At 39.3% G+C, this 27,031-nt stretch overlaps 2 protein-coding genes across 2 annotated transcripts; both read right to left on the reverse strand.

Moving 5' to 3' along the window:
* Window positions 1-6,475: 6,475 nt before the first annotated feature.
* On the reverse strand, window positions 6,476-10,775 carry LOC118557936 (dromaiocalcin-1-like). The gene is made up of 6 exons (XM_036128440.1): window positions 10,620-10,775; window positions 10,103-10,201; window positions 8,251-8,412; window positions 7,992-8,143; window positions 7,763-7,878; window positions 6,476-7,529 (listed from the first exon to the last, which is right to left on the reverse strand). The coding sequence occupies exons 1-6, from the start codon at window positions 10,684-10,686 to the stop codon at window positions 7,331-7,333; spliced, it is 795 nt and encodes a 264-aa protein (XP_035984333.1). The 5' UTR covers window positions 10,687-10,775; the 3' UTR covers window positions 6,476-7,330.
* A 10,773-nt stretch (window positions 10,776-21,548) lies between these two features.
* On the reverse strand, window positions 21,549-22,599 carry LOC105923519 (C-type lectin domain family 4 member G-like). The gene is made up of 5 exons (XM_036128526.1): window positions 22,469-22,599; window positions 22,222-22,373; window positions 21,974-22,089; window positions 21,719-21,814; window positions 21,549-21,609 (listed from the first exon to the last, which is right to left on the reverse strand). Exons 1-5 carry the CDS (start codon window positions 22,587-22,589, stop codon window positions 21,549-21,551), a joined length of 546 nt encoding a protein of 181 aa, XP_035984419.1. The 5' UTR covers window positions 22,590-22,599.
* Between the last annotated feature and the right edge of the window lie 4,432 nt (window positions 22,600-27,031).

Consider the following 27,031-nt stretch of genomic DNA (forward strand, 5'->3'; position numbering starts at 1 on the left):
AAAGAGAAAATGGTTGCTTTAAAGTTTCACCCTTGACCATTTAAGATTGAAAAGCATTAATAACTAAGTTTGCATGATCGAAAGAGCTAGAAAGAAATCAAAAGAATGCTATAAGATATTGGAACACACATAATGCACTCCTGGGGAGACTTTTTACTTTCGGGTTTTTATTGTTTTGTGCATTTTTGATTATTTCTTTGTTAAATGATTCCTTTGCTTTAATTTTTACATCACCAGCGGCAAAAAAGTGACAACATTTAAGGTTGTTTGGCAGATAATTTAAGAAAAGGAGAAGTTTTAATACAAAACGCTGAAAGAAAAGGAACAAGAGATTCCTACCTCCCCTGGACCAACCAAGAACTTAGACACATCACGTTAAGAACCAAGACACTAAAAAAAAAAAAGACCAGGTTTTCTTTTGTCACCTAATACACTAACAGAATTGTTTTTCTCTGAGTTACTTCTTTTAGATGATGTGAGATGAAACTGTAGAGCCACCTTTTGTTCCGACAGAAGACTCTGGAAAGTGAGCTCTTTCAGGCCGTATGGTAAGAAGTCATGATCTAAAATGGACGTGCAGGGATTGACAAAAGTGACTAAATTATGCTAAGTTTAACAAACTTATGACAGGTAATATTGAGACCTTCTTGGCAAGGCAAGGCAAATTTAGTTATAAAGTACAATTCAGTATTCAGTATCCTTCTAGCGGTAAGAAGGTGGCTTTGGAAATTGTTCATGTACCTCTTCCAACTGTTCCACTCTCCACTGACTCACATTAACATTTCTATCCTGTTCTCTGCTTTTTCTTGCAAGGAAACCTGGTCATATATAATTGGAATGTGCTAACGGAGAGATTTTAGTCTCTTTTTAGGCATTCTCAGAGACAAGTTAGTACCAAGCGGTGCCACAGTGGTCCAGAGGACGGAGAAAAAGGTGATGTACTTGACTCCTGCCTAATCCAGTTTTTAATCAAATTTAGAGAAAAAAAAAAAAAAAAAAAAAAATCAGTAATTTTTGCAGAAGCTGCATAGAGGTTTAATGGGGAATGTGATGCTACAAGGTTAAGAGAAATGTTTTTTATTAATGAACTTATACAAAGAGGTTGAACTGTCTGTAAAATATTTTGCTTGGATAAATTTTTAAGGGATCAAGATCTGGGGTAAAGGTGAAAAACTTCAAGAATAATTTTGTTTTAGAGGGAACGATGTGGTTGATTTTGTTTTGAGACAGTTTTCTTGTAATTTTTGTTTTGATTTTTTTCTTTTCAACTTATTTACACTACACTACGGATGAAGATAGACAATTCTTTTATTAGACAATTTGATTTTGGACAAAATCCATATTGGCAAAATGCTGGCAGAATTCCTTGTGGTTTCAGACACAACGGTTGGAGAAAGAAGATTCATGGACAATGCTCGTCCTGGAACGATGTTGTGGTACTGAACTGAGACATGAGGACTGAAAATGGACAACTAATTGCGGGGGCAAAGACAGAGGCATCGGATAACCTTCAATGGACCGCAACACGAAACAAAGATGAGTTGGCAGACACCCCTTCTGCATTTCACATCAGATTTTTCCTGCACATAATTAAAACACAAAACACGCATTAGAAACATACACATTGGCGGAGGCGCTTAGAAAAAACTTTCAGATTAAAAGCAATCAGGATTATTATTAAACCCCTAGGATGTTAATTGTTTAAGGTCAGAGCTGTTATTAGCGAGCGATAAGAGGGTCAAACGCATTCGGACAAGTGGTACTGGTCTGGAAACAAAGCTGGTAGAGATTTTGGGCCGCTAATAAGAGGGATTTTCTTTTACTTTTCTAACAAAGTTTTTATTTAAATCATTTAAAGTACATATAGATATGTTTTGGAATTTTATTAACCCCACAGGGGGTTTTGAATAAGATTCAAAGAGGCACCTTTAAGATACAATAAGCTTCATAAAATACATCATGCATGAGAAGAAATAGGGGGAACCGCTAAAAGACATCCATTTTGCACCAAAATATTAAGTTACGGGATGAGAGCATAGAGCAGCTTAAGTAATTATGCTAAACCTAAAAGGTTTGACAACTTATATTGGGGATTACAGTAAGGGAATTACATAGAGGGGCCGTCTAAACGTAAAAGGAAAGTGGATAAGAACAATGTATGCTATTACATCAATGGGCGATAATTATGATCATGGAAAAACTAGTGGGCGAAAAAGTTAAAGTAGGCATTACAGCAACAGTTAATAGCATAACCGACTGAACGAACGAGTGAGCAAGCTAATTTTTCAATATAAGCAGAATAACTGCAGGTTTAGAATAATGCCTTATTCTAATAAATAACTTGGGTAAATTAGGATTAAAGCACCAATGTAAATAGTTTGGAATTGTACGCAGTTACCTAAAAGGTGTGAGGAGACTTAAAAACTATCTGTTTAAACACAAAATAGCACAATAGTTGTTCTTTAACTAAATGTTAAAACATCCAGAAGAAAAAAAAACACATAAACATAGTTTAGCCATCTATTAACCTAGTGGTCTTTTAGACCAGGATAATCTAACGATCGTCCTCTTGTACATGCAGAAAAGTAATGAGGTCAATTAGATTAGTTGGACATTTGGAATCTGGTCAGGACAGCAGAAGTGACTCCTGGACACAAGATGAGGATAACAGCTCCAACATGATATCAATGCATGAAGGTTGGCTCTGAGGAACATCAGAGCTGCAATGGCATCAGACAGTGACACTCCTGCTGTGATAAAGAAAATCTTGAAAAGAACTATGCATGACTGCTTTGCTTCACAGGTGATGGAATTCAACTACAAGGTTTCACGAACATGACATGGAGAGGTTGGCGTTCAGGAAACGCACCTAGAACACACTCTTGAACACTGTGGGCTAAATGGGCTCTAAAGGGGGACACTTAACAGGAGAGAAACTGAAAGCCTGGGCTTACGACAAGGGGACATTTCACAGACAGGGGGTGTGGGACACCCAGGAATGGCTGCTGTGGTTTGAAAATGTCAGAGATTTGTCGCAGGTGGTGGAGTGTTTCGATGACCCAGGCGCTTGAAACCAGGTTGAACAGAGGAGACAACGTCGTGTTCCCACAGGGATTACCTGTAACCTAACACTGACTGTGAACAATTTTATGTTTGGGTTTGCTGGGGTTGCCAAAAGGAGCATCGGAGATGACTTTCTCTATCCTGACCAGGTTCACACTTAAAATGCAAAGAACAAAATTATAGAGGCCAAAACAAATACGGACATAGAGAAGTGTTTATACAAAGAATTCCACTATTCGTCAATTTAAGGTGCAGATACTAAGGCTAAACAAAGAATTAGAAGAAGGGCAAAACTTAAAGCTGATCATTTACCAACGGGTGGTCAATATTTAAGAGGGTTTAAAGGAACTGCACAATTTCTTCAATAATCACAACAGACAGTGATTGATGAAACAAAAAAGCAAATTCTAAAATGGGAATTTTTAATCTGCTGGGACAAGACGGTGCAAACATAAAATAAGGATTTATAGATCACTGGGTGATATAAGATCACAAAGGTAATAATAATAAATGTATGAGAATGTAAGAAAATCACTCGGAGTAATGTCTGCTTAAAGTTTTTCAAGGATAAACTAAACACATGAGAACAAGAACTAGATACTTGTTAAAGGGTTGATTTACTTGGGGATATAATTATGCTTGGATGTATTATCAATTAAACTAATGTTGAATGACTGAAAAAGGTTTAAAGACCTAGAGCAGTATGGAGCTACTTACATGGTCAGGGGGCGATGTGTTTAATAAGCAACAATGAGTTACTGCTCACAGCATACTACAGTTTAAAGGTTTGTTTCAAACAAGATTCAAACAGGGGGACATAAGATAAAAACCAGGGTCGCTTACAAAAGCTGTCTGTTAAAACAAGCAGAAGGGATTAAAAAATCAAGAATTAGTGGGGGTAGAATTGCTCTTCGCTTCAGGTGGAGGGCGCATTCACCTACAAGTCTTTTGGGTTGATGCACGTCAAGCTGAAAGTGATTCACAGAACTACTTCCTGTCTCCGCCCTGGGCTACACCCACTTCCTGAATAGCAACCAATCACAACTCCGTGTGGGCGAGGGGCATGCACACACTTCCTTTCTCTTAGCTGAGTTTTTCAAAATAAGACAAGAAGTACATAGGGCTGCTTCTTATTAACATCACAACATTATTCTGCAAATATATATAGTGGAGCTTTCTTTTACAAACTTAAGGGTTTTTCTGTTGGACTTTTTAGAAAAATGTGAAGTATTTTGGAGCTGGTTCAGTAAGAAGTTTCTGAAAGGTTTTAATACAATTCCTTGTGTGCTAGATAAATTGAGATGAACCGTGTCACAGTAGCCATGAAACATATGATGATAAATTTCTATTGCAGAGATCTTTTCAACTGTTGGACAATTGTAAGGTGAGACACACATGGGAAAGAATTATAGAGAAATGCTGCTGCAGATAACGTTGAACTTTCAGATTTCTCTTTTATATAAGGGTAATGCAAGATCTAATGATTACAGTAAAGGAGGTTAAGCTAAGAGCACAATAATTGTGAACGGAAATATCTGGATGTGAAAGTGTTTGAAGAAGGTAAATGAAAGAAGGATTGGGAGTCTTGATAAGAACACTAATTACACCTTGTTTCTGTTATCCAACAGTAAACAAGGCCTGGTGTCTGCCAACCATCTCAACAGAGCATTTTCCTGGGGATAAAATGCTTATTGCCTGAAAAAGGACAGGACACTCATTACCATCCAACTAAATCGTTTTTGTCCATGCTGAGGAATAAGAAGAGGACTTAAGAAGTTTGGGAGTACATGCCAGAGACCTATGGATTTGCCATGAAGGAGCAGTTGCCTGAGAACACTGAGCTGACCACTTATGCGCGAATAGATTCATGTCTGCCACGTGCTCAGACTGGCCTGACGTTTTTACTTGCGTTATTGACGTACAGACACTTTTTATATCACAAAACTGATTTTTTCCTTTCTCTTCTCCACTGACTTCCATCACCATGTTTGATCTTATGTGTTATGATGTTTATACTGTGATGTTGCATTATGTTGATCATTATGGCTTTATGACTAAGAATGAAAACTCTCTGTTACAGACACACACACCAAGACCTGCAGTTCTTGCTAACTTTTTGCTTTGTTATATAGAGAACCAGGATCTGATGGCTATCACAGATCCATAAGTTACTCGGTAAGGCTAATTTCTAGATTCAATACAGGGTGTCTTCTCGCTCAGATTGGCCCAGAGTGGGAGTGCCCTTGACTGGGGCTCCATCACTTTTTTGCCATTTCTTAGAGATGGTTTTTTGTGATGAAGACTCAGCCTGCCCTATGATGCCCCCTACTGGTACTCCTGGATTTGTGAGGTTGGAAAGCGATGGATGGTTTTCCATAGGAATAGAGAGTGGAGGACCGAGTAGGAGGTTTCTTGGGGTGGGGGTAGAGTAGACGAATTTGGCCTTGATTAAGGTACACCTTTAGCTTATATAGTCTAAAGTAAACTTAAAATAATGTGCGCATAGGAACCTAAAACAGGCCTAGCTCAAATAGTTGAACCCTAAATTGTAGTTAAAATGCTTGGACTGTGGGCTTGAGTAAAAAACGCTGAATTATGAAGTATTCATGCTGATTGATGCTAAGATGTTTCCATTGTGGTTTGTCCGGCCCATTTCTTGGAACTGTTTTCGTTGTGATGTGCCTTTGGGGCACACCAACAGGGGGGGCTAACGGACAACTGGACTGTTTTTACAAAGTGCTTTTCAGTCACACCAGCAGAGATTGTGTGACCCCAGAGACTGAACCGCACTATCGACTGCCATGGAGATCACAGATGGATGGACTCTGGAAGCCGGAAGCTGACGTGCGTGGATTGCTTGGACTGGACGGAATGACCGACTGTTCTGGGAGAGAGACAGACTGAGAGCTGTCGTTCCACTGGTTGATCATCTTTGGTGATGTGCCATAATGACACATCATCAGGGGGACTGTTAGGATATCAACAAGGTCAAGTGGAACGAGCTGTTTATCCCAGAACTGCATGGCACACTTAGATGGCACGGACCCAAAAGATTGGCACATATCTATCAGATACCACCCCGGAGGTGACACAGCTTCCCTGCTGATGTCACAGTTTGGATGTGTACCGCCCTTGTATGGGTGTGTCCCGAGATCCCTTTATAATGTTTGTGTGATGAGCACTCGAGGCCTCCTGCCGATCAGGGGCCCATCAGCGCTGGTGTGACTGTAACTATTTCTCTGTCTTTACCTAGATAAAATATAACTAAAAGCATACTTGTCTGTTTTATGCTTCCTACATTCAAGGTAATAAGTAAGTGGGGGTCGCCTGACTGGGTAAAACGAACTGGGTCCACCGAGGGTGTTTCACCTTAGACACGGCACGGTGAAACAGTAACAGAAGTAAACTTCCATTAGTAATACTTGTGTTAGAACTGCTAAGATTCAAGTCAACCAAAGTATAGAAATCCCCTATAAATTTGCCAAATTTATATCTTTCTTGAATTAGCTGCATAAACTCAGTAAAGGGGCTACATATGGAACCCAGTTCATACTTCCATAAACTATTAAATATACATCTTTAACCTGCTGCTACAGTGCATCTACTATAGCTTTCTGCTAAATAAATGAGTTGCTTGGTTGATGTTTAAAGCTTGTTGCATACTCTGTAAGAAGCGAGAAATGTGTTTTCACCACAACTGTGCAACCATTGTGGTGAAAACCCATTTCTCAGTTCCTGCATGTGTAACAGACTTTAGACTCCATCACTGCTGCTGCTGACAGTTAAACTGCAGCCAATAAGCTCTGAGCATTTTAACATGTTTAACTAATCATTTTTAGAATGTGTTTAACTGGAACTTTCTCTTGCATCTTTCTCATTACGTAGCTCTACTACCACTTGCAGCTGCACAAACAGACAGACATGCACTCTGCTGCAGCCTTAAAGGCCTAATGTTTAACGTTTGAGGGGTTCAAATCTAACTTTTTGGTTACTAAACTCTGGGATGGACGGTCCTTCAGTCTTCTACTGCATCAGGACAGGGTGGACTTACTTTTAATATGTCATCACAGTCTCAAACTATACAATCTGCTGAACATCTGGGAATCAAAGTTGCGCTCTTCTAGCATTTAAGTTAATCTTCATCAGTGCATACAGAGCATCTGCAAAGTGTAGCATTGGATTAAGTAAAGCTTATATTGGGTCATGGACATTTCAGATGTACTTGTGGAAATTCCCTGGCGATGGGTCCACTCACAGAGTTGTGACGCTAATCCTGCAGAGTTTCCCCACAAAGGTTCTCAAAAGACTCAGTGGAGTGAGTTTGAGGAATTATCAGGGCTTCTTGCTCACATATTAATCTATTATGAAACGCAGCATCTGACGTGTCCCAGCTCTTTGTTGGAGGTCTTCCAGGGATCAACAGAACGTAAGGACCAGAGCCACCAAAGGGTTGATCCATCCAGTACCTTCAAAAGGAAAGCCTGAAGATTAGTAGCTGAAAAACAAATTCAGACTCCTGCTGGTGCAGCTTTTAAAACTGACATGTAAAAAGGAAAAAGCATAAGATAATAGCCAGAAAACTGTATATTCCACATTGCTACAGCATTTGTTAATCATTTGACTCTAGGAGAAGAAAAAATGTAATAGTCTTTTTTCTTTCTGATAAATTTTTACTTTTGTTTTACTTAAAAGCTCTTACCGAAGAGTGTCGTGGCGTCCATCAGGCCATTGCCAAATGTTGTTAACTTTACGTAGCCCCAACCAGTATCCATGATGATCGTCATAGTAGTAGGTACTGTGATTACTGAGAAATTCCTGCAAGTCATTTAGTCTCAGATCATTATTTTGATATCTTCATTCACATCAAAATTGAAATTGACAAAGATTAAGCTGTGATGAAGGGATTCTGTGTTTTTATCAGAACTCACTTGTTCCTGCAAATTATCAACTGTAACCAAATCTGAAGCTTTGTCTTTACAGTACTGCTGACTTCCCTCAAGGTTCTTCGTAGTTGATTCATTATAAAACAGATAACACTTTTTCTGAAACTCAATCCAACCTTTCCGACATGGCTGCCACTCTGTTATCATGAATTAAAATGTCAAGAAATGTAAATGTTTTACACATCAACCAGCAATAATCCTTTGTTTTATAACCCAGCATTAAGTTGGTATAATACTAACATACCTTTGCCATTACAATATTCTGAGAATGGAAAGTTTCCAGCCTTCAGAAGCTGCTTCAGGACACGATTCTCATGAATCAGCTCTTCATTAGGATTTTTGAAGTCTCTCATCATCATTGTCGATTCACTGATGTTTGCTTTCTGTTTATTCAATTGAAGACTTGCTGGAAATGACAGAGGAGATTATATGAGTGGGAACAGGAGGTGAACTCAGTCTAGTACCATAGGCAGCTTTTCTCATCCAAATCTGACTGCACATTACAACACACATGGCCCATATAGTGGCACATTTTCTACTCTCCCTCTAAATTTAAACCTTGTGCAAAACGTGTCACTTTTACCTAGAATGGCCTGTATGGTCTACAGCCTGTGTTTACAGAAGTGTAAGGTTAATCAGGGTTCAGTTTCTCATTGTGGGTTTACATGGTCGTGAAGCATTGTTAGAACGTTGTTACCTCCTGTGTGTGTCAAAGTTTAGGGGCTGATGGTAACTTAGAGGGGGAGGGGAGAGGCGGCAGGATGGAGCTGTTATCTTTCACAGAGGGGTTTGTTTCTCCATGATAGGCTCATCCTGTTTGTGTGTAACCGTTCCCTATAAAGATGCAGGCTTTGTCTTACTTGCTGTGCTTTTGGGGAAGAGTACACCTTGAACGCTGTTTTGCCTTCAGTAAAGACCGGCCTCTGTATTGAAAGAGTGTCTTGTATCTTGATAATAATTTTTTCCATGATGCCCACATGTGCAGTCCACAAGTATTACTGGTACAGATGTGATGTTGTGGTTTAACGGCATGAAGTTGGGTCAGAGTTAAAGTGCTACTTTCAGGGCATGAAAGTATCCCCGTAGCCTTGGTCACCATGGTAGAGAGTGGAAATAAATGACTAAGAACTAAAGCAATTATAGATTGTTTTTTACATTCTTTTTAAGACAATTAGACACATATTTATTATAGGAGGTATTATTTTGTGTTGCTGGAAAAGTCTTAATGACGGTTATTGTCAAGGCTTAGACTTTATTGCCATTCAGCTGTACATTATGGGATGTGGGGAGCAGGTGACTGAAGTATTGTGTTAAAAGATGTTGGTATTTTCTGCTGAAGAACCAGTGGTTAGGATAAGTTTTGTCTCTGGACATAGGTTAGCGCTGTCCCACTGATTCTCTCTGCTGTCAACTATCAACAGGGCTAAACTCCTTTACTAAACTGTCATCTGCTGACAAACTTGACTTGACTGCACCTGCATTTAGATGCACAGGTGTGGCAGCGAAGTGATGTGCTCAAAATGCCGCAAAAAATGTTTCAGATCCTGGAAAGTTTTATGGGAGTCCTAAAAGATCCCAGGAGACTCGCACAAAGGCAGTGGAACGTTGTTCTACAAAATATTCCCTCATGGGGGTTGAATACAAGATAAGATAAGATGGTCTTTATTGATCTCACAATGGAGAAATTCACTCGTCACATCGGCTCATACAAACGCACACTACACTTTTCAGGCTTATATTGTTAAATCAGATTGAATCACAACAATGCACCACTTTGCACTGATCTGTCAGAAAACAAAAATTAGGGATAAAGTATGGGTAAAAGTGCAAGTAAAAACACAAGTCTGTGCTCGTAACATGACAAAATGTGCAAAGCATTTATGCAGTATGAATATTTTCCTACGGCCCTGTTACAAGAATTCTTACAACTGACGTAGGACCTGCTGCTGAGAGGACTTGTAGGCTTTAACAGACGGTAACACAAAGAGAGCCAAGCTGAACTCATGTAGATCATGATAATCCTTCACTAAAGCCTAACAGATGGTTTGGTTTAGTCTAAATGTGGTGTATTATTACAAAAAGAAAAGGAACCTTACTCCAGATGTTGAGCGCAATGCTTCCCAACAGGAGGAAGAAAGTTATCCCTAAACACAACCACAGCCTCCAGGAACGAGGCGTTGATGTTCTCTTTGTATCTGCATGAAATTGAAAAAATTCAGACATTATCAGATTTTTGGACCAACAGAATGATCCTTGACTGTTTTTAAAACTGCTAAAGGGGGAAAGGAAATACACTAAATCTAATCAATCCCAATAAGAAAAACTGGTACAAACTAATAAACAGATAAATAGAAGTTCATTAGAAAATTTATTTCACCGAGTATGCCGCTAACATTTCATGAAATGAAATGTTTCCAAATCCGGAACATTAAAATTGTTTAGAAAGAAAAGATTTTCACAATATATTTACAGCCAAAACCAATAATCTTTAATCTGCTATTTATCAAATATTCCCTATTGATTACCAACCCACCTTCCTATTGCTTCTAAAAAATATTTACATTCATATTTTTTGTGTTTTATATCATTAAACATTACCAATGTGTTACTTACCTTTTAGAACTGGCTTGACGTTTTCATAAATCTTTTCAAGTTTGCCTTTATTTAAATTGTCCGGCATGATGAAAAAAATACTGAATCTGAGGAAAATGTTTAAAAGTTAAGTCTGGCCAAAAGATTGAAAATCAATATATTTTAAGAAGTTTGTCCATAAACTTTCTGAGGTCCTGTTCCTATGGCACAGACACAAATGACTATGTTCTTACTTCAAGTGCATCAGCTTTCACAACTTTGAATTATTTTTGGTTGGTGTGACCTCGCCTATAAGAAGTTCTGCTGTTCACAGAATTACCACAAGTCATAGAAGATCTCAATAAAAAAAAAAAAAAAAAAATTGAGATCTTCTATGAAAGCTGAAGTTGCACTTATTTTTTGGGGTTAACAGTTTATTCTGTTTTATATTACTAGTTTTATAAATAATGTTGAGTTAAAAATATTATTTGTTTTTAAAAAGGGGGAAATATGGTTGTTTTGCAAGCAGAAATTCCTCAAAAGCAGCTCAACAACATAACACAACCCCCCCCCCCCCTTTTTTTTTATAGTGTCCTGTCTGGCTATGTGGCAATAAGAATTGTTGTCTTCATGCCAAAAAGAGTCCAACAGATTTTACTTTAACAAGCGGATCTAACAGAACTACTAAAAACATGATGAACAGATGCTGACTATCACAGGAACCGAATCCAGTTGATACAATGAACTACACGCATAAATGCTGAACAGAGAACTAAACTATTGAGGAGATTTTACAGATAATAATACTAAAAGTTGCAAGTCTAAATGAACTGTGGGATCCTAAGAAGCCTAGCCCAGTTTTTGTTCTTTCAATTTGTTTAAGAGTCTATGCTTATTGATTTTAAATGCAGACAGGTTTGTATTAACCATAAATGCCAGTATCAAAATCTGATGCGAGATGAACATTGTTTTGCAAAGGCTGTCTGCTGAAAAACTTTCATCCCTCCATACTGCTCTACTGGAAGAGTCAGTGAAACAGCGCCCTCTAGAGTCATATAATCTACAACAAATGTATTTTCCTTTGTAATAGCAGCAGTGTTTCCTTTCATGAGTCTGATGTGCTTCAATTCCTCATCTGCCTCCATCTAAAGATGTCACTCCTTTGGTTTGAAGTTTGGTGCACACAACTCATCAGTGAATCTATGATCGACCTCATGGTCTCCTGAAAAAAGCTGGGGGCGGGCATTTACTGAATTACTTAAACCTGGTTTGACATAGTCGCACCTCCAGAGCTTGGATTGGCTTTCATGAAACGGACAAAGCCAGGATGCTCTAATCGCGCTAAGTCAAGCCTGGCTTTATCTCTTATCCCGGCTTTCTAAATTCTGCTTTTGAGAAACTGGCCCTCAGGTCTGATGTCTACTTTGAATTATGACCTTTCCACCACACAAAATCTGCAGATAGAAATCCCCAAGAAGCTTTCCACAAACCCTCCATTATTGCATTGCATATCGTGGGTTGTTGTTTCAGACTTTGTTTACACCACAAATAGGGTTGCAAACCGTAAGAATCCAAAGTACGCGTCCCGTTATGAGCTAAAACGGGACGCACCTAGTCCTGTAACTTCAGGAGAATCAAAAGCTCTAAAATGTCAATGGAATTAATAAATGATGGTGCGCTTTATATTTAATATTACGGTAAATTCATTCCCAGCCACGTCCTGCTCTGTGACCAATGACTGACAGGTACTGCATCATACAACTGGAATTCACTGGCTTCAAACAATGCTGAAGTTTCAGCTTTGAGCTGTAACCCCACCACTCCTCCCAGAAAAAAAAGAAAAGTTTTAGTCGAGTGGGAAAAGGAACATACTTGACTGAAAAGAGTGCACCGTAATACCTACAAAATACACTGGACTTTCTGTCGGTGCACTTTTTCTATTGCTGACGGTGGAATGTATGATGTGAAACTGCATATTTCCAGTGTTGGACAAATAAGAAACATGAGAGACGACAGAACCAGAGGAACCCTAGACCAGTTTGTTCTCCACCAGGCAACTCCACAGGAAGACATGGTATCTAAAAATAAAGATTTTAATGTTATTATTATAGGGAAATATGCTGAATGTGAGCATTAAATTAAATTAAATTAAATTCAATTTTATTTATATAGCGTCAATTCATGAAACATGTCATCTCAAGGCACTTTACAAAGTCAAGTTCAATCATATTATACAGGCATATTATACATTTAAGGCTAAAGACAACATATATAGTGTAATAAACAACAATATATAGATCAACATATACTGTATGATTTCTTTATTATTTGTAGGTGACTGCTGCAGAGGTAGCGCAGATATACCACACTGTGAAGCATGGTTTAAGCTTTTTTTAAAGGATATTTATTTCAGCCAAAAAACACTAAAAAATATTTATTAAATTGTTCAATAATTAGTTTTCCATGTATATTTTTATCAGTCAAAACATTCCTCTAATTAAACTCAGGTTCAAGTCAAATGTCTACAATTTCATTTCACACAGAAAAAAGGGCCGGAAAAAAAAATCACCAGGATGGAGTGCAGACAGTGAAATTGGACGGCCCAAACAGGACGTATGCCTTATTTTTTTTTTCAAGGTGTTAGCAACTCTAGCTGCAAGTGATGGAAACTGAAGTCAAAATCCTTGTTTGCACCCACAAACTCACCCCTGAAAATATGCCATTCCTTAGCATACGCTGTTTTGAGTCACTAAATAAACAGGAACAATATAACATTTAACAAGGTTGTGCCGCTTAAAACTTCTGTGCCAGTATAGTGACGTCAGTTCAGCTGAACATTCACACAGAGAGGCGGTGACTCTGTGTGTCCTCTTGGTACACCTCAGTGTTTTAAGCTCAGTGTTACGTATAGAAAAGTTTGATGTGAAGACATCTTCCCAATAAGCAGTTTATTGTGTACCACTGCCTACACATTGATAGAAATGAAGCATGCACGTGCCTATTCATGCACAATTTGACTCAAGCTGTGGCACAGTACAACATCAGACTGGGTCAGTCTGAGAGGAAAAAAAAGAAAAGCAGGAAAGGAACAGTCGCAAGTTAAATTAGCAAAGATGCTGGAAATAAAGGAGAAAGAGGTGGGCATAGTAGAGAAAGTGTGTGCAGCATGCACAACCTTTCTGGAGTCAGCCAGGCCAGATGACACCAGGCTCTGCAGCATGGCTTGCAGCAGGTGAGCAAATACTCCCTACATCAGGGATGAGCAACTGGCGGGCCGGGGGCCGCACACGGCCCTCGTCATCACTCAGTGCGGCCCGCAAATAGATCAATAATAATTTAATCATTTAATAATAATAAATAAAAAAAAAAAAAAAAAAAAAAAAAAAACTTGTAATTATACTTTTGACCGATAGAGGGCGTGCCGTACCCAAACAATAGCGGGCACGGGCCGTTTTGCAACAGCGAGGAGGAAAGTCAAGAGCCATGGCCACTAGCAGCATAAAGAGAAAACTTGACCGAGAAAATCACATTTTTCAGACAAAGTGGGAAGAAGAGTATCTCTTCACCGAATTCAAAGGAAAACCAATGTGTCTAGTTTGCTTGGAGACATTATCAGCCCTGAAAGATTAAAAGCTTAAGTCGACATTACAACACCTTGCATAAGGTCAAAAGTTAGCACACAGCTTCAGCTGCTTCAGCTAGGAACCACTGATCAGGCCTGAAACCTGGGAGTAGTGATGGACTCACACCTGAACCTCCATCTAAAGACAATTACAAAGTGGACCTTCTAGAACCTGGAGAACATTTCAGGATTAAAGGACTGATGTATCAACAGGATCTGGAAAAACTAATCCATGTTTATCTTTAGTAGAACTGATCACTGCAACGGTGTTTTCACAGGTCTGCCTAAAAAGTGGATCAGAACGCTGCAGCTGATCCAGAACCTGCTGCCCGCGTCCTCACTAAGACTAAGAACGTAGAGAACATGGACCCGGTTCTGAAGTCCTCACTAAGACTAAGAACGTAGAGAACATGGACCCGGTTCTGAAGTCCTTCCACTAAGACTAAGAACGTAGAGAACATGGACCCGGTTCTGAAGTCCTCACTAAGACAAAGAACGTAGAGAACATGGACCCGGTTCTGAAGTCCTCACTAAGACTAAGAACATAGAGAACATGGACCCGGTTCTGAAGTCCTTCCACTAAGACTAAGAACGTAGAGAACATGGACCCGGTTCTGAAGTCCTCACTAAGACAAAGAACGTAGAGAACATGGACCCGGTTCTGAAGTCCTCACTAAGACTAAGAACATAGAGAACATGGACCCGGTTCTGAAGTCCTTCCACTAAGACTAAGAACGTAGAGAACATGGACCCGGTTCTAAAGTCCTCACTAAGACTAAGAACGTAGAGAACATGGACCTGGTTCTGAAGTCCTTCCACTAAGACTAAGAACGTAGAGAACATGGACCCGGTTCTAAAGTCCTCACTAAGACTAAGAACGTAGATAACATGGACCCGGTTCTGAAGTCCTCACTAAGACTAAGAATGTAGAGAACATGGACCCGGTTCTAAAGTCCTCACTAAGACTAAGAACGTAGAGAACATGGACCCGGTTCTGAAGTCCTCACTAAGACAAAGAACGTAGAGAACATGGACCCGGTTCTGAAGTCCTCACTAAGACTAAGAACATAGAGAACATGGACCCGGTTCTGAAGTCCTTCCACTAAGACTAAGAACGTAGAGAACATGGACCCGGTTCTAAAGTCCTCACTAAGACTAAGAACGTAGAGAACATGGACCCGGTTCTGAAGTCCTTCCACTAAGACTAAGAACGTAGAGAACATGGACCCGGTTCTAAAGTCCTCACTAAGACTAAGAACGTAGATAACATGGACCCGGTTCTGAAGTCCTCACTAAGACTAAGAATGTAGAGAACATGGACCCGGTTCTAAAGTCCTCACTAAGACTAAGAACGTAGAGAACATGGACCCGGTTCTGAAGTCCTCACTAAGACTAAGAATGTAGAGAACATGGACCCGGTTCTGAAGTCCTTCCACTAAGACTAAGAACGTAGAGAACATGGACCCGGTTCTGAAGTCCTTCCACTAAGATTAAGAACGTAGAGAACATGGACCCGGTTCTGAAGTCCTTCCACTAAGATTAAGAACGTAGAGAACATGGACCCGGTTCTAAAGTCCTCACTAAGACTAAGAACATAATATCCATCCATCCATTTTCCAAACCGCTTTATCCCTCATGGGGTCGCGGGGGTTGCTGTTGCCTGTCTCCAGCGTTCACTGGGCGGGAGGCACAACATAATATATTAGAGGTTTTTCAGTCTGGTTTTAAACCATTTACCATAAACCAGTCAGCTCTTTTAAAAGTTTTTAATGATATACTTTTAGCAACTGATTCTGGTGACTTTGTTGTTTTGGTGCTGTTGGATTTATCAGCTGCTTTTGATACAGTTGATCATGACATTTTACTTTCCCGTTTGGAACAGTGGGTGGGCATCGGTCACATAGCTCTGGATTGGTTTAAATCTTATTTGGCTGAGCGTACTTTTGTTTTGTGTCTGTCTTGATGCCCATAGTTCCCCCTCTGCTCCACTGTCGTGTGGTGTCCCACAGGGCTCAGTTCTAGGCCCACTTCTTTTCTTATTGTACCTTCTTCCTCTCGGCTCTATTTTTAGAAAATATGGGATTGCTTTTCATTGCTATGCAGATGACACACAGATATATTTACCGCTAAAGAATTTAGACTCCACCTCTCTTCAGTCTCTGTTTTTATGTCTGGAAGATGTGAAGGCATGGGTGGCCCTAAATTTTTTGAAACTTAATGAAGAGAAGACAGAGGTAGTGATTTTTGGCAGATCCACTGCTGATTCCTTGACTAGTCTTGGCTCTTTGGCCCAGTATGTTAAGCTGGTTATTACTAGTTTAGGGGTTAAGATGGATGCTGGTCTTAAGATGGAAGCACACATCGGAGCCGTTATAAAATCCAGCTTTTTCCACTTAAGGCAGCTAGCCGAAGTAAAACCTGTTCTTTCCAGACAGCACTTCGAAACAGTGATCCATGCATTTGTGACCACACGGCTGGATTACTGTAACTCACTTTATATAGGAATCAGTAAATTATATATTTCCCAGCTTCAGAGGGTACAAAATGCTGCTGCACGTCTTTTAACAGGTACACGAAAATTTGACCACATTTCCCCTGTTTTAGCTTCCTTACATTGGTTGCCAGTGCATTTTAGGATTGATTTTAAAATCCTCTTATTTGTTTTTAAAGCTCCTAATGGCCTTGCCCCTCCCTATCTGTCTGAGCTGTTACACTCTTACACCCCCTCCCGTTCCCTCAGGTCTGCTGATCAGTTGCTTTTGAGGGTCCCAAAGACAAAATGCAAGCTCAGAGGGGACCGTGCTTTTTCTGTGGCAGCTCCTAAGCTATGGAACGATCTGCCTTTGAGCATAAGACAGGCCTCTTCACTTGCTATTTTTAAGTCCCTTCTTAAAACTCATGTTTTTTCTTTGGCTTTTGGCACAATCTGAGAGATTTCACTTTGTTTTATTGTGTCTGTTTCTAATATGTATTTTATATTCGATTCTTTCTATTTCATAATTGCATTGTATTTTATGATTGTGTACAGCACTTTGGTCCTGTCGGTGTATAAAGTGCTTCATAAATAAAGTTGGTATGGTATGGTAACGTAGAGAACATAGACCCGGTTCTTAAGTCCTCACTAAGACTAAGAACGTAGAGAACATGGACCCGGTGCTGAAGTCCTGCCACTGGCTCCCTGGATCTCAGAGAATAGACTTTAAAGCCATACTATGCAACATTTTTCAGTTAATTAATGTGTTCCATACCGTTTTGGATGATTAAATGAGTCATTTCAGGTCGAACAAAGGTTTTCTCAGCCGCCCTGGGGGTCTGTGGGGGAAATACCGCACTTGCAATTGCAAGAGCTCACGGCCGCACACACAGAAGTCTCCCTTTACGAGAACTCCGTGTTTTTGCCCTGCCATTCACTATATGCACGCGCGAAAGCAACAACAAAGAACCGCGTGTTAACGTCAAATAAACATGCAAGCATATCGAGTTTTATTATTATTATTATTATTATTATTTTTTTTTTTATGTTGGCGAGACGCTACCGCGGCGGCAGTGGCGAGGCGGTGGCGGTAGCGTCTCGCCAACATAAAAAAAATAAAAAAATAAAAAATAAATAATAATAATAAAACGGACGAGGCGGCGGCGGCGGCGGCGGCCGCCTCGCCAAGATAGCGCTGCGGGAAGCTTGATGTTCATACTTTCACTGTGTTAGTCATTGTATGTACTGCCGTTTTTTTCACTTTTCGTTGCGTTCGCCTGTCTGCTAAGCTCAAAACAACCGCGCCTGGCTTGTCGGAGAAACCAGAACAGCTGAGCATCTTTACGACAGTGCACTTTTACTTTCGCCCTCTGGGGGGAGCCTCGCTGGAAAATCAACCCCGGTTGCATAGTATACCTTTAAAATACCTTCATACAGGAGCAAATTTCTTCAGCATGTTTTTTTTCTCTGAACATCTATCATTGTATTGGGGAAGAAGAGGAAACTAACAGCTCGAGAAGCTTTGGAATAAGTTTTGAGGCAAAAGTTATGCTGTGCACAATGATACATTTGCACAGCATTTTGATGATACACAAATGCGTGTCCCTGGGTGTGACGTACAATGTGCTCTTAAAGCCTCCATTGACCCATTAGCGAAATGGACTAACTTCAATGTTTATAACTTCCTAACCTCAGAAGACATTACGGCTTTCCTCTTCTCTCATGCACATGCACAACACTAGTGTCATTTCAACTTGTCACCAGAGGGGGCAGACTTCTTTAAAAACTCTGGAGCTTGTGCAATGCTCCTTTATAAGATCATGTGGACGTCATGTTGTTTTCTTCTTGCTTTTCTTCTTGACCTTCTGCTACAAACATCCTGCCGTATCAAACCGTAGCTCTTAGTTACAAAAGTTTATCTCGCTTAGATCAATACAGAGAAAACTGAATTCACATCACAGACTACTGCAGAACAGCTTTTATTGGACAATTTAAACTCAGATTTTGTCTGACCCTAATGTTTGCACGAATCTTTGAGAAATCTAAGTAGAAACTGTATGTCTTCTTTGGTGTTGACTCGCTGACTTCCTTCCGCTTTTGAATAAACGCAGCAGATGAACAGGAAGCTAGTTTTATTTTCACCTTGCCCAGTCCTTCTGCAACTTTCTAGAAGTGCCTCATTATGATGTCATGGTCCACAGAGAATATCTGCAGACTGAGCTGATTGTAGCGTAGAGATTATATCCCATAAATCAGAAATATAGCTTATATCTTCTGTGTAAAGCTCTAAAGAAGCTACGGCTTCCAATAACTCTTTCCTTCTTTCTTTAGCGTAGAAGGTACACCTGGATCAGTGCTTCTGCATGTTTTGTGTTTCTTGCTCTGTCTTCTCAAACACCCAGTCAGTGGCAGATGGCTGCTCCCTCTGAGCCTGATTCTGGTTCTGCTGGAGGTTTCTTCCTGTTAAAGGGGACATATTCTGTTTTTAAATCCTTCCTTTTTATGTTTACATCATTCAGTTCTTATTTATACAAAATGGAACTGCAATGCTTGAAATGAAATCCTCCATTATTGTTGTGTGGAGAGGGGGTTAAAGAAAGCTAAAAAAGGGGGATTTTGAGTTTTTTCACAACTTTGTGTTTGATGCACAATTCTATACACTTTCAATAATAAAAATGCAATCTGGAAAGTCATAAATATAAGAAAATGCCATTGAATGACAAAGGTGAGTCCAAACTTTTGACCGGGAGTATATGCTTTTACTTTGAATCCTTATTACCAAGGTGAAGACAGGGTACGCTGTGCAGTGGAAACCCACACTTAATAAACCAACACAATTTATTAGATATAAAGTGTAAGAAGGACATCAGCTTTAATCTTTTTTTAAACAAAGTTATGAAAGAATAAAAGAAAGAAGTCAGCAACAAGATAATTGGCCCAATCAGTGATGCTCAAACGTTTTGTCACATGGTCCAAGATCATTATGTCAAAAGTACATGCGGGGCAAAGAAATCAGTTTTAAACATTAAAATTTAAAGAAATTGTATTTAGATTTTTTTTCTTAGCTGGTTAAAAATAAACAATGCATGTGATATTTTAATTAACCAAATAAAGTGACAAAGTAACCAAGTAAAGAAAAAAAATCGATTCTCTGCTAAAACACAATGTTTTAGAAAATGCTTGCTGTATTCAGCCAAGTGTAAATGAAAAGTACATTATGATACAACAAAGTCTGCTTTGAAGTGGAAGTCTCCGACTAGATGTTTCCCCATTTACTGTGATTTGGAAAAAGTACAAATACAAAGAGTACTTAAAAGAAAAATAGTTTATGTACAATTCAATTCAATTCAATTTAATTTAATTTATATAGCGCCAATTCATGAAACATGTCATCTCGAGGCACTTTACAAAATCAAAATCAGTCAGATTATACAGATTGGTCAAAAATGTCCTATATAAGGGAACCAGTTGATTGCTTCAAAGTCCCGACAAGCAGCATTCACTCCTGAAGAAGCGTAGAGCTACAGGGAGAGTCGTCTGCATTGTCCATGGCTTTGCAGCAATCCCTCATACTGAGCAAGCATGAAGCGACAGTGGAAAGAAAAACCACCCATTAGCGGAATGTAGAATCCATCATTTTCCATTGTGAGATTTCTACTTGTCTCCAATAATTTTCCCTTGTTTAGAAATGAAAAGTCTCCATCAGCATCAACCACTAGGGATTAGGTTGTCATGGGAAATTTGCTTTAATGAAGGCAGTCCTAAATGAGTACAATTGACATTAAATATCTTATGCGAGGAGGAACAACTCCTTCAGAGCTGTTCTCGCCACACACAGCTGCAAAGTTCAGAGCAGAGGGACGTGATGGCATTCATTAATATAAATGCCTGTGTTGCTAAACAACTGAACAAAATAACCTTCCATTTGTAATACTTGTGTTAAAACTGCTAAGTTTCCGTTCAGCCAAAGGTCTGTGTAGAAACAAGGAAACCCAGAAGTCCAGAGTCTCTCCTATTCTTAGCACAGACTTGAATCAGAGAAACCAAGGCCTTTCACCTCCTCGCTCTAAGCAGAATTAAATCTATGTAGAAATATTTTAGCCATACTGTGTAACAAAGCATATAAATCCTCAATAAATTTGCCAAATTTATATCTTTATTGAATTAGCTGCATAAACTCAGTTAAGGGGCTACATATGGAACCCAGTTCAAACTTCCATAAACTATTAAATATACATCTTTAACCTGCTGCTACAGTGCATCTACTATAGCTTTCTGATGAATAAATGAGTTGCTTGCTTGATGTCTAAAGCTTGTTGCATACTCTGTAAGAAGCGAGAAATGTGTTTTCACCACAACTGTGCAACCGTTGTGGTGAAAACACATTTCTCAGTTCCTGCATGTATGTGACAGACTTTAGACTCCATCACTGCTGCTGCTGACCGTTAAACTGCAGCCAATAAGCTCTGAGCATTTTAACATGTTTAACTAATCATTTTTAGAATGTCTTTAACTTGAACTTTCTCTTGCATCTTTCTCATTAGTTAGCTCTGCTACCACTTGTAGCTGCACACACAGACAGACATGCACTCTGCTGCAGCCTTAAAGGCCTAATGTTTAACGTTTGAGGGGCTCAAATCTAACGTTTTGGTTAACTAAACTCTGGGATGGACGGTCCTTCAGTCTTCTACTGCATCAGGACAGGGTGGGCTTACTTTTGCTATGTCATCACAGTCTCAAACTATACAATCTGCTGAACGTCTGGGAATCAAAGTTGTGCTCTTCTAGCATTTAAGTGAATCTTCATCAGCGCATACAGAGCATCTGCAAAGTGTAGCATTGGATTAAGCAAAGCTAATACTGGGTCATGGACATTTCAGAAGTACTTCTGGAAATTCCCTGGCGATGGGTCCACTCTCAGAGTTGTAACGCTAATCCTGCAGAGTTTCCCCACAAAGGTTGCCAAAAAACTCAGAGGATTTAGTTTGAGGAATTATCAGGGCTTCTTGCTCACATATTAATCTGTTAAGAAACGCAGAATCTGACGTGTCCCAGCTCTTTGTTGGAGGTCTTCCAGGGATCAACAGAACGTATGGACCAGAGCCACCAAAGGGTGGATCAACAGTTTGATCCATCCAGTACCTTCAAAAAGAAAGCTTGGATATTAAAAACAAATTCAGACTTCTGTTGGTCATACACTCATTGCTACAAGATATTATGTGACTCTGAGAAAGACAAATGTAATACTGTCTTTTTTCTTCATCACCAAATTTTCCTTTAATTTTACTTAAAAGCTCTTACCGAAGAGTGTCGTTGCGTCCATCAGGCCATTGCCAAATGTTGTTAACTTCACGTAGCCCCAACCAGTATCCATGATGCTTGTCATAGTAGTAGGTACTGTGATTACTGAGAAATTCCTGCAAGTCATTTGGTCTCAGATCATTACTTTTTTAATTTTACTCACATCAAAGTTGATCGATCAATTAACACCTGTCACTTGCAAAGCTAAAGCTGTGATGATGGGATTCTGTGTTTGTGTCAGAGCTCACCTGTTCCTGCAAGTTATCGACAGTAACCAGATCTGCAGCTTTGTTTTTGCAGTACTGCTGACTCTGCTCCCAGGTTCTATAAGGTAAACCTTCCAAGAACAGATAGCACTTTGTGTGAAACTCAATCCAACCTTTCTGACATGGCCCACACTCTGTTACCAGGAAATAAAATGGAGAGAGGTCAACAGCTTTTACCATCAACCAAGATAAATTGTTTTGTATCCAAGCATTAAGTTATAATACTAACCTTTACCAGTGAAATACTCTGAGACTGGAAAGTTGTTGAACTTCAGCATAAAGTTTAGAATAAACTTCAGGGCACGACACTCGTGAATATGCTGATCACCGTCATTTTTTAAGTCCCCCATCTTCAAAGTTAGCTCGCTGATGTTTGCTTTCTGTTCGTACAATTGAAGACCCACTGAAAATGACAAAGGAGATTATATGAATGTGAAGAGAAAGTGAATTCAGTCTAGTAACATAGGCAGTTTATTTGATCCAAATTTGACCGCACATCAGAAGACGCATGGCCCATCGGTGCAGTCCACAAGTATCACTAGTACAATCTTAAGTAATTATATGGTTCTAGCTTAGGGTGGTGAATGGGTTGACGGTCAGGTTAGGGTTGTGTGAAAATAGATGGAAAGTTCAGTGTTCATGATGCTAGCATTAGCACCATAGTGTTGGTGTGTCCTATTTGGGCAGTGATAAAGGTGTCCAGATGTCTTTGATCTTCAGGGACAGTCAGACATTTTGGATTACTGGTCCCCAGCTAAAGCTGTCCCCAGAAATGTTGCCGATTTCAGGGGTTTATGAATGAGACAATATTTGGCACTATACAGCTATTATGGTAACTGCATGCTTGGTAAGGCACCCCCCACACACACACACACACAAATGTCAATATAATACATACAAGTATGTGTATATTAGATTATTTGTTTCTTCCCAGTCATTCGTCTGCAGCTCTTCCCCTTGTCATTTGCTTCTCTTCTTTAACTATTGATTAACTGCCTTCATCTGATTTCCTGCTTTTCTCTTTGCTTCCCCCCCCCTATTTAAACCACCTGTTACTACCTTTGGTTGTTGGCTCATCTGTTGTGTCACCTCCGTTTTCTCCCTTCCCGTGTTGCCCAGAAAAATCTAAACATCTCCTCATCACGGATCTCCTGAGCTCTTGTCTGCACTTTGGTCCTGCAACTACCTCCACAAACATGAAAGTATCTTCATGGTCATCCCTGACTACAGCCTAACAGAAGGTTTAGTTTGCAGTCATATTCAATCAATTAGAATGTGCATTTTAAAGAGGCTTGTTTGTAGGATAAACTGCACTTATTGAAAAAATGTAACATACTTTTCATTAAGCCCCAATTTCTGCATGAAAATATTAGCTTTTTCATTGGTCTGATGCATTATTCTAAATATTATTATTCTTAAATGCTGTGTTTTTAATAGCTGGAGGTGGAAAAATATGGAATATCAGAAGTAAAGGCTTTAAAACATCATCTGCCTTTATTCATCTAAGTACTGTTTTTCCTTTAGTCAATCGCGTTACTAAAATAAATTAACTTTTCAAAAATATTCTAAATTATTAAAAATGATTTTATTCTCAAATGAGGTATAACAACATGAAAAAAGGAGCCTTACTCCAGATGTTCACAGCAATACTTCCCAACAGGAGCAACCATGTTGTCCCCAAACACCACCACAGTCGGCAGGAACGAGGCGTTGCTGTTTCATTGGTCTCTGCATGAAATTGAAAAACCCAGACATCAACATCAGAATTTTAGACTAACTAACATAATTGTTTTTAAAACATCTGAAAAGGGAAAGAAAATAATGTTAGGTTTAAAGTTTCACTATTTGCACAAATAAATAAAACAAACTTCAAAAATTGGATACATCACAAATAAATAGAAGAAAGTTCAGTAGAACATATTTTTGACTGCGTATGCCATGAACATTTCATGACCCAAAGCAGGAACATTAAAATTGTTTAAAAAAAAAAGAATATTATATCACAATATTTACACAGCCAAAACCAATATGGGACAAAACGGCCTTGATAATCTGCTATTCATCACGTCTTCCGTATCAATTACTAACTGAGAAATGAGTTACTTACCATTTATAACTGGCCTGACGTTTTCATAAATCTCATCGTGGGATACTTTGCCCATCTTTAAATTGTGAATGTTGAAAACTAGCTGAACCTGAGCAAAATGTTTAAAAGTTAAGTCTGACCAAAATATTGCAAATAAATATAATTTTTAAAGAAGTTTGTCTACGACCTTTCTAAGTTTATGCCCGATTCTCTGAGTTCAGCACAGAAACTGAACGTTCATAGGAACAAACGTTTGAATAATTTCTTTCTCATTTTGAAGTGCATCAGCTTTCACACCCTTGTATTATTTTTGGTTGGTGTGAACTCGCCTATAACTACAACAGTATTATCCCTCATTCTAAAATATCTTGATCTTCAAAATAGAAAGTTCCATGAAGCTAAGACTTATTTACCATACAAAAGCATAAATAGGCAAGGTTCTCTTGGAGACCACACAGGGTGGTGCTGGGATTAGGAATAGGATTGGGAGGGTTTAAAACCAGAGTATGGATTGGGTAGATACCCCTGTGGGTGCTGGTTTCTAGACCTGGGAGTATAGGACGCGTGTGGTGAGTCTGAGTGTGTGTACTGCATTACTTTTTTCTGAGTAAGAGTGTTTGCATGTGGGGGCCATAGGGTGGGAACATGTAAATGTGACTGTGTACCTGCTTTTCTGTTTGTCTTTTTGTCAGGTTGGGCTTGGACTGCCCCCTCTCCATTAAGTGTGGAGCTCATCCCCCCGTCATGCTCCTGGGGCTCCCTTCTGCTCTTCCCTGGGATGGGGGAGGCAGCTATCCCTGTGTTGGTCCCTTCTGGGCACCTTTACTCCAGGGGCCCTTTCAGGTGTTTGTGCTTCTGGCTTCCATGGTGTCTGCCTCGGCGCTCTAGAGGGCAATTCTTTGGCTCCTCACAACCACTACTGAGCATTTTCTTATGGATAAACCTTACAGACACAAGTACACTCTCTCAAACACTTACAGCTATTTGGATTCAGATACTTAAAGACTCACTTCTATACAGAAAACCCCTATTAATATCTTTAGCTGCCACTTCATACATGTTGTGTTAATACAGAATTTTCTTCAGTGATGGTATGAAGCCATTGGTTAGTACCTGTAATACTTTATAGGCTGGTTCTGCTGTTCTTTTTATATCTCTCTTTGCAGGTGGAGAAGCAGACTCAGAGGATGCTGTATTGCTCTCTCCCTTAGCTCTGCTCTATTTTGTCACATTTTCTCCCTTTTAGCATGTTGTCTCATCTTTTTCCTTTTTTTTCTTCTACCTTCCAGTTTTTCTGTCCATTGCACATGAAATAGTCCCAGCATAAAATCCAATAAAGCTTACATAAATCAAGCAGAGCACTATGGCAAAAGCAGTATGGTAATGGTCCACATGTGAAAGTAAAATCTGTTGGGCACTTTTTGGCATTAAGACAACAATTCTTAATGCTACACTACCAGATAGGATACGTGGAAAAAAAGACAAGGAAAGTTTATTCATATAGCACTTTTCAATAACAAGACGATTCAAAGTGTTGTACATGAACAGAAAAAACATTACAGAGGGAAATATTACATAGCTAAGTAAATCCTGATGTAACTTCTTTGAAACATTAACAAACATACAGAAGGCATAAATTCACATTACTTTTCAATTCAATCAGTTTTATTTCTATAGCACCAATTCACAACACATCAAATCACTTGACTCAATCCCAGAATAAAAAGTGTGATCATTTTTAGACATTGTTTTATTACTTTCTTAAAGGGCATAAGTTTATATCCATTTTAGTTCATATTTGGTACCCTTGCCTTTAAACTGTATGACTTGAGTGAAACATCTTGGATATCCTTCCACAAGCTTCTTACAAAAGTTGCCAGGAACTTTGCCCGATTCCTCATGAGAGAACTGGTGTAACTGAGCCAAGTTTGTAGGCTGCCTTGCTCATATAAGCCTTTTCAGCTTTTCAACCAATTTGGTTTGTCTTTAAGCGTAACACTGCTGCTTTATTTCTGGACTGCTGGTGCTCCACTGGAGTTATCAGCTGCAGTTGGAGTTCTTTGCAGGGCACAGCTTCTGCTGGTTTTTGACCAGCCTTGTTTTACCTCCATTTTTGAAAAGCAGCTCTGTTTATACGTTTCTTATTTTATGAGTACATGCCTGAAGACTACAGCAATATATATATATATATATATATATATATATATATATATATATATATATATATATATATATATATATATATATATATATAAATGGCTTGTACTTGTATAGTGCTTTATGAAGTCCAACGACCCCAAAGCATTTTATACTGGTCAGTCATTCACACATTCACAGCCTGATGGTAGTGAGCTACATTGTAGCCTCAGCTGCCCTGGAGCACACTGACAGAAACAAGGCTGCACAGCACCACATACTGGTGCTCAGTTGCAATTTTTGGCCCAGGCAAACCAGAAAATACCAATCCAGTCTCTCCCAATAGCAGATTTCTCACTTTAACTCCTAAATCTGATTCAGAAACCCAGTCGGAGGCAGACTAAGACGGTGTGATTCCCTTAGTGAAGACACTTTACACCCTGTTGTTCTCCATTCTCATCATCCCATCACCAAGCCCACCATTGACGACTATGACAGCAAATTCGCTCACCCAGGATCAGAGAAGATTTTGGATTCTGTGTGGCAGAGAGGCTGTTTACGAGCATCCAC

Source organism: Fundulus heteroclitus, chromosome 3 (genome assembly GCF_011125445.2).
Source record: "Fundulus heteroclitus isolate FHET01 chromosome 3, MU-UCD_Fhet_4.1, whole genome shotgun sequence".
In the NCBI taxonomy this organism is placed as follows: Eukaryota; Metazoa; Chordata; class Actinopteri; order Cyprinodontiformes; family Fundulidae; genus Fundulus; species Fundulus heteroclitus.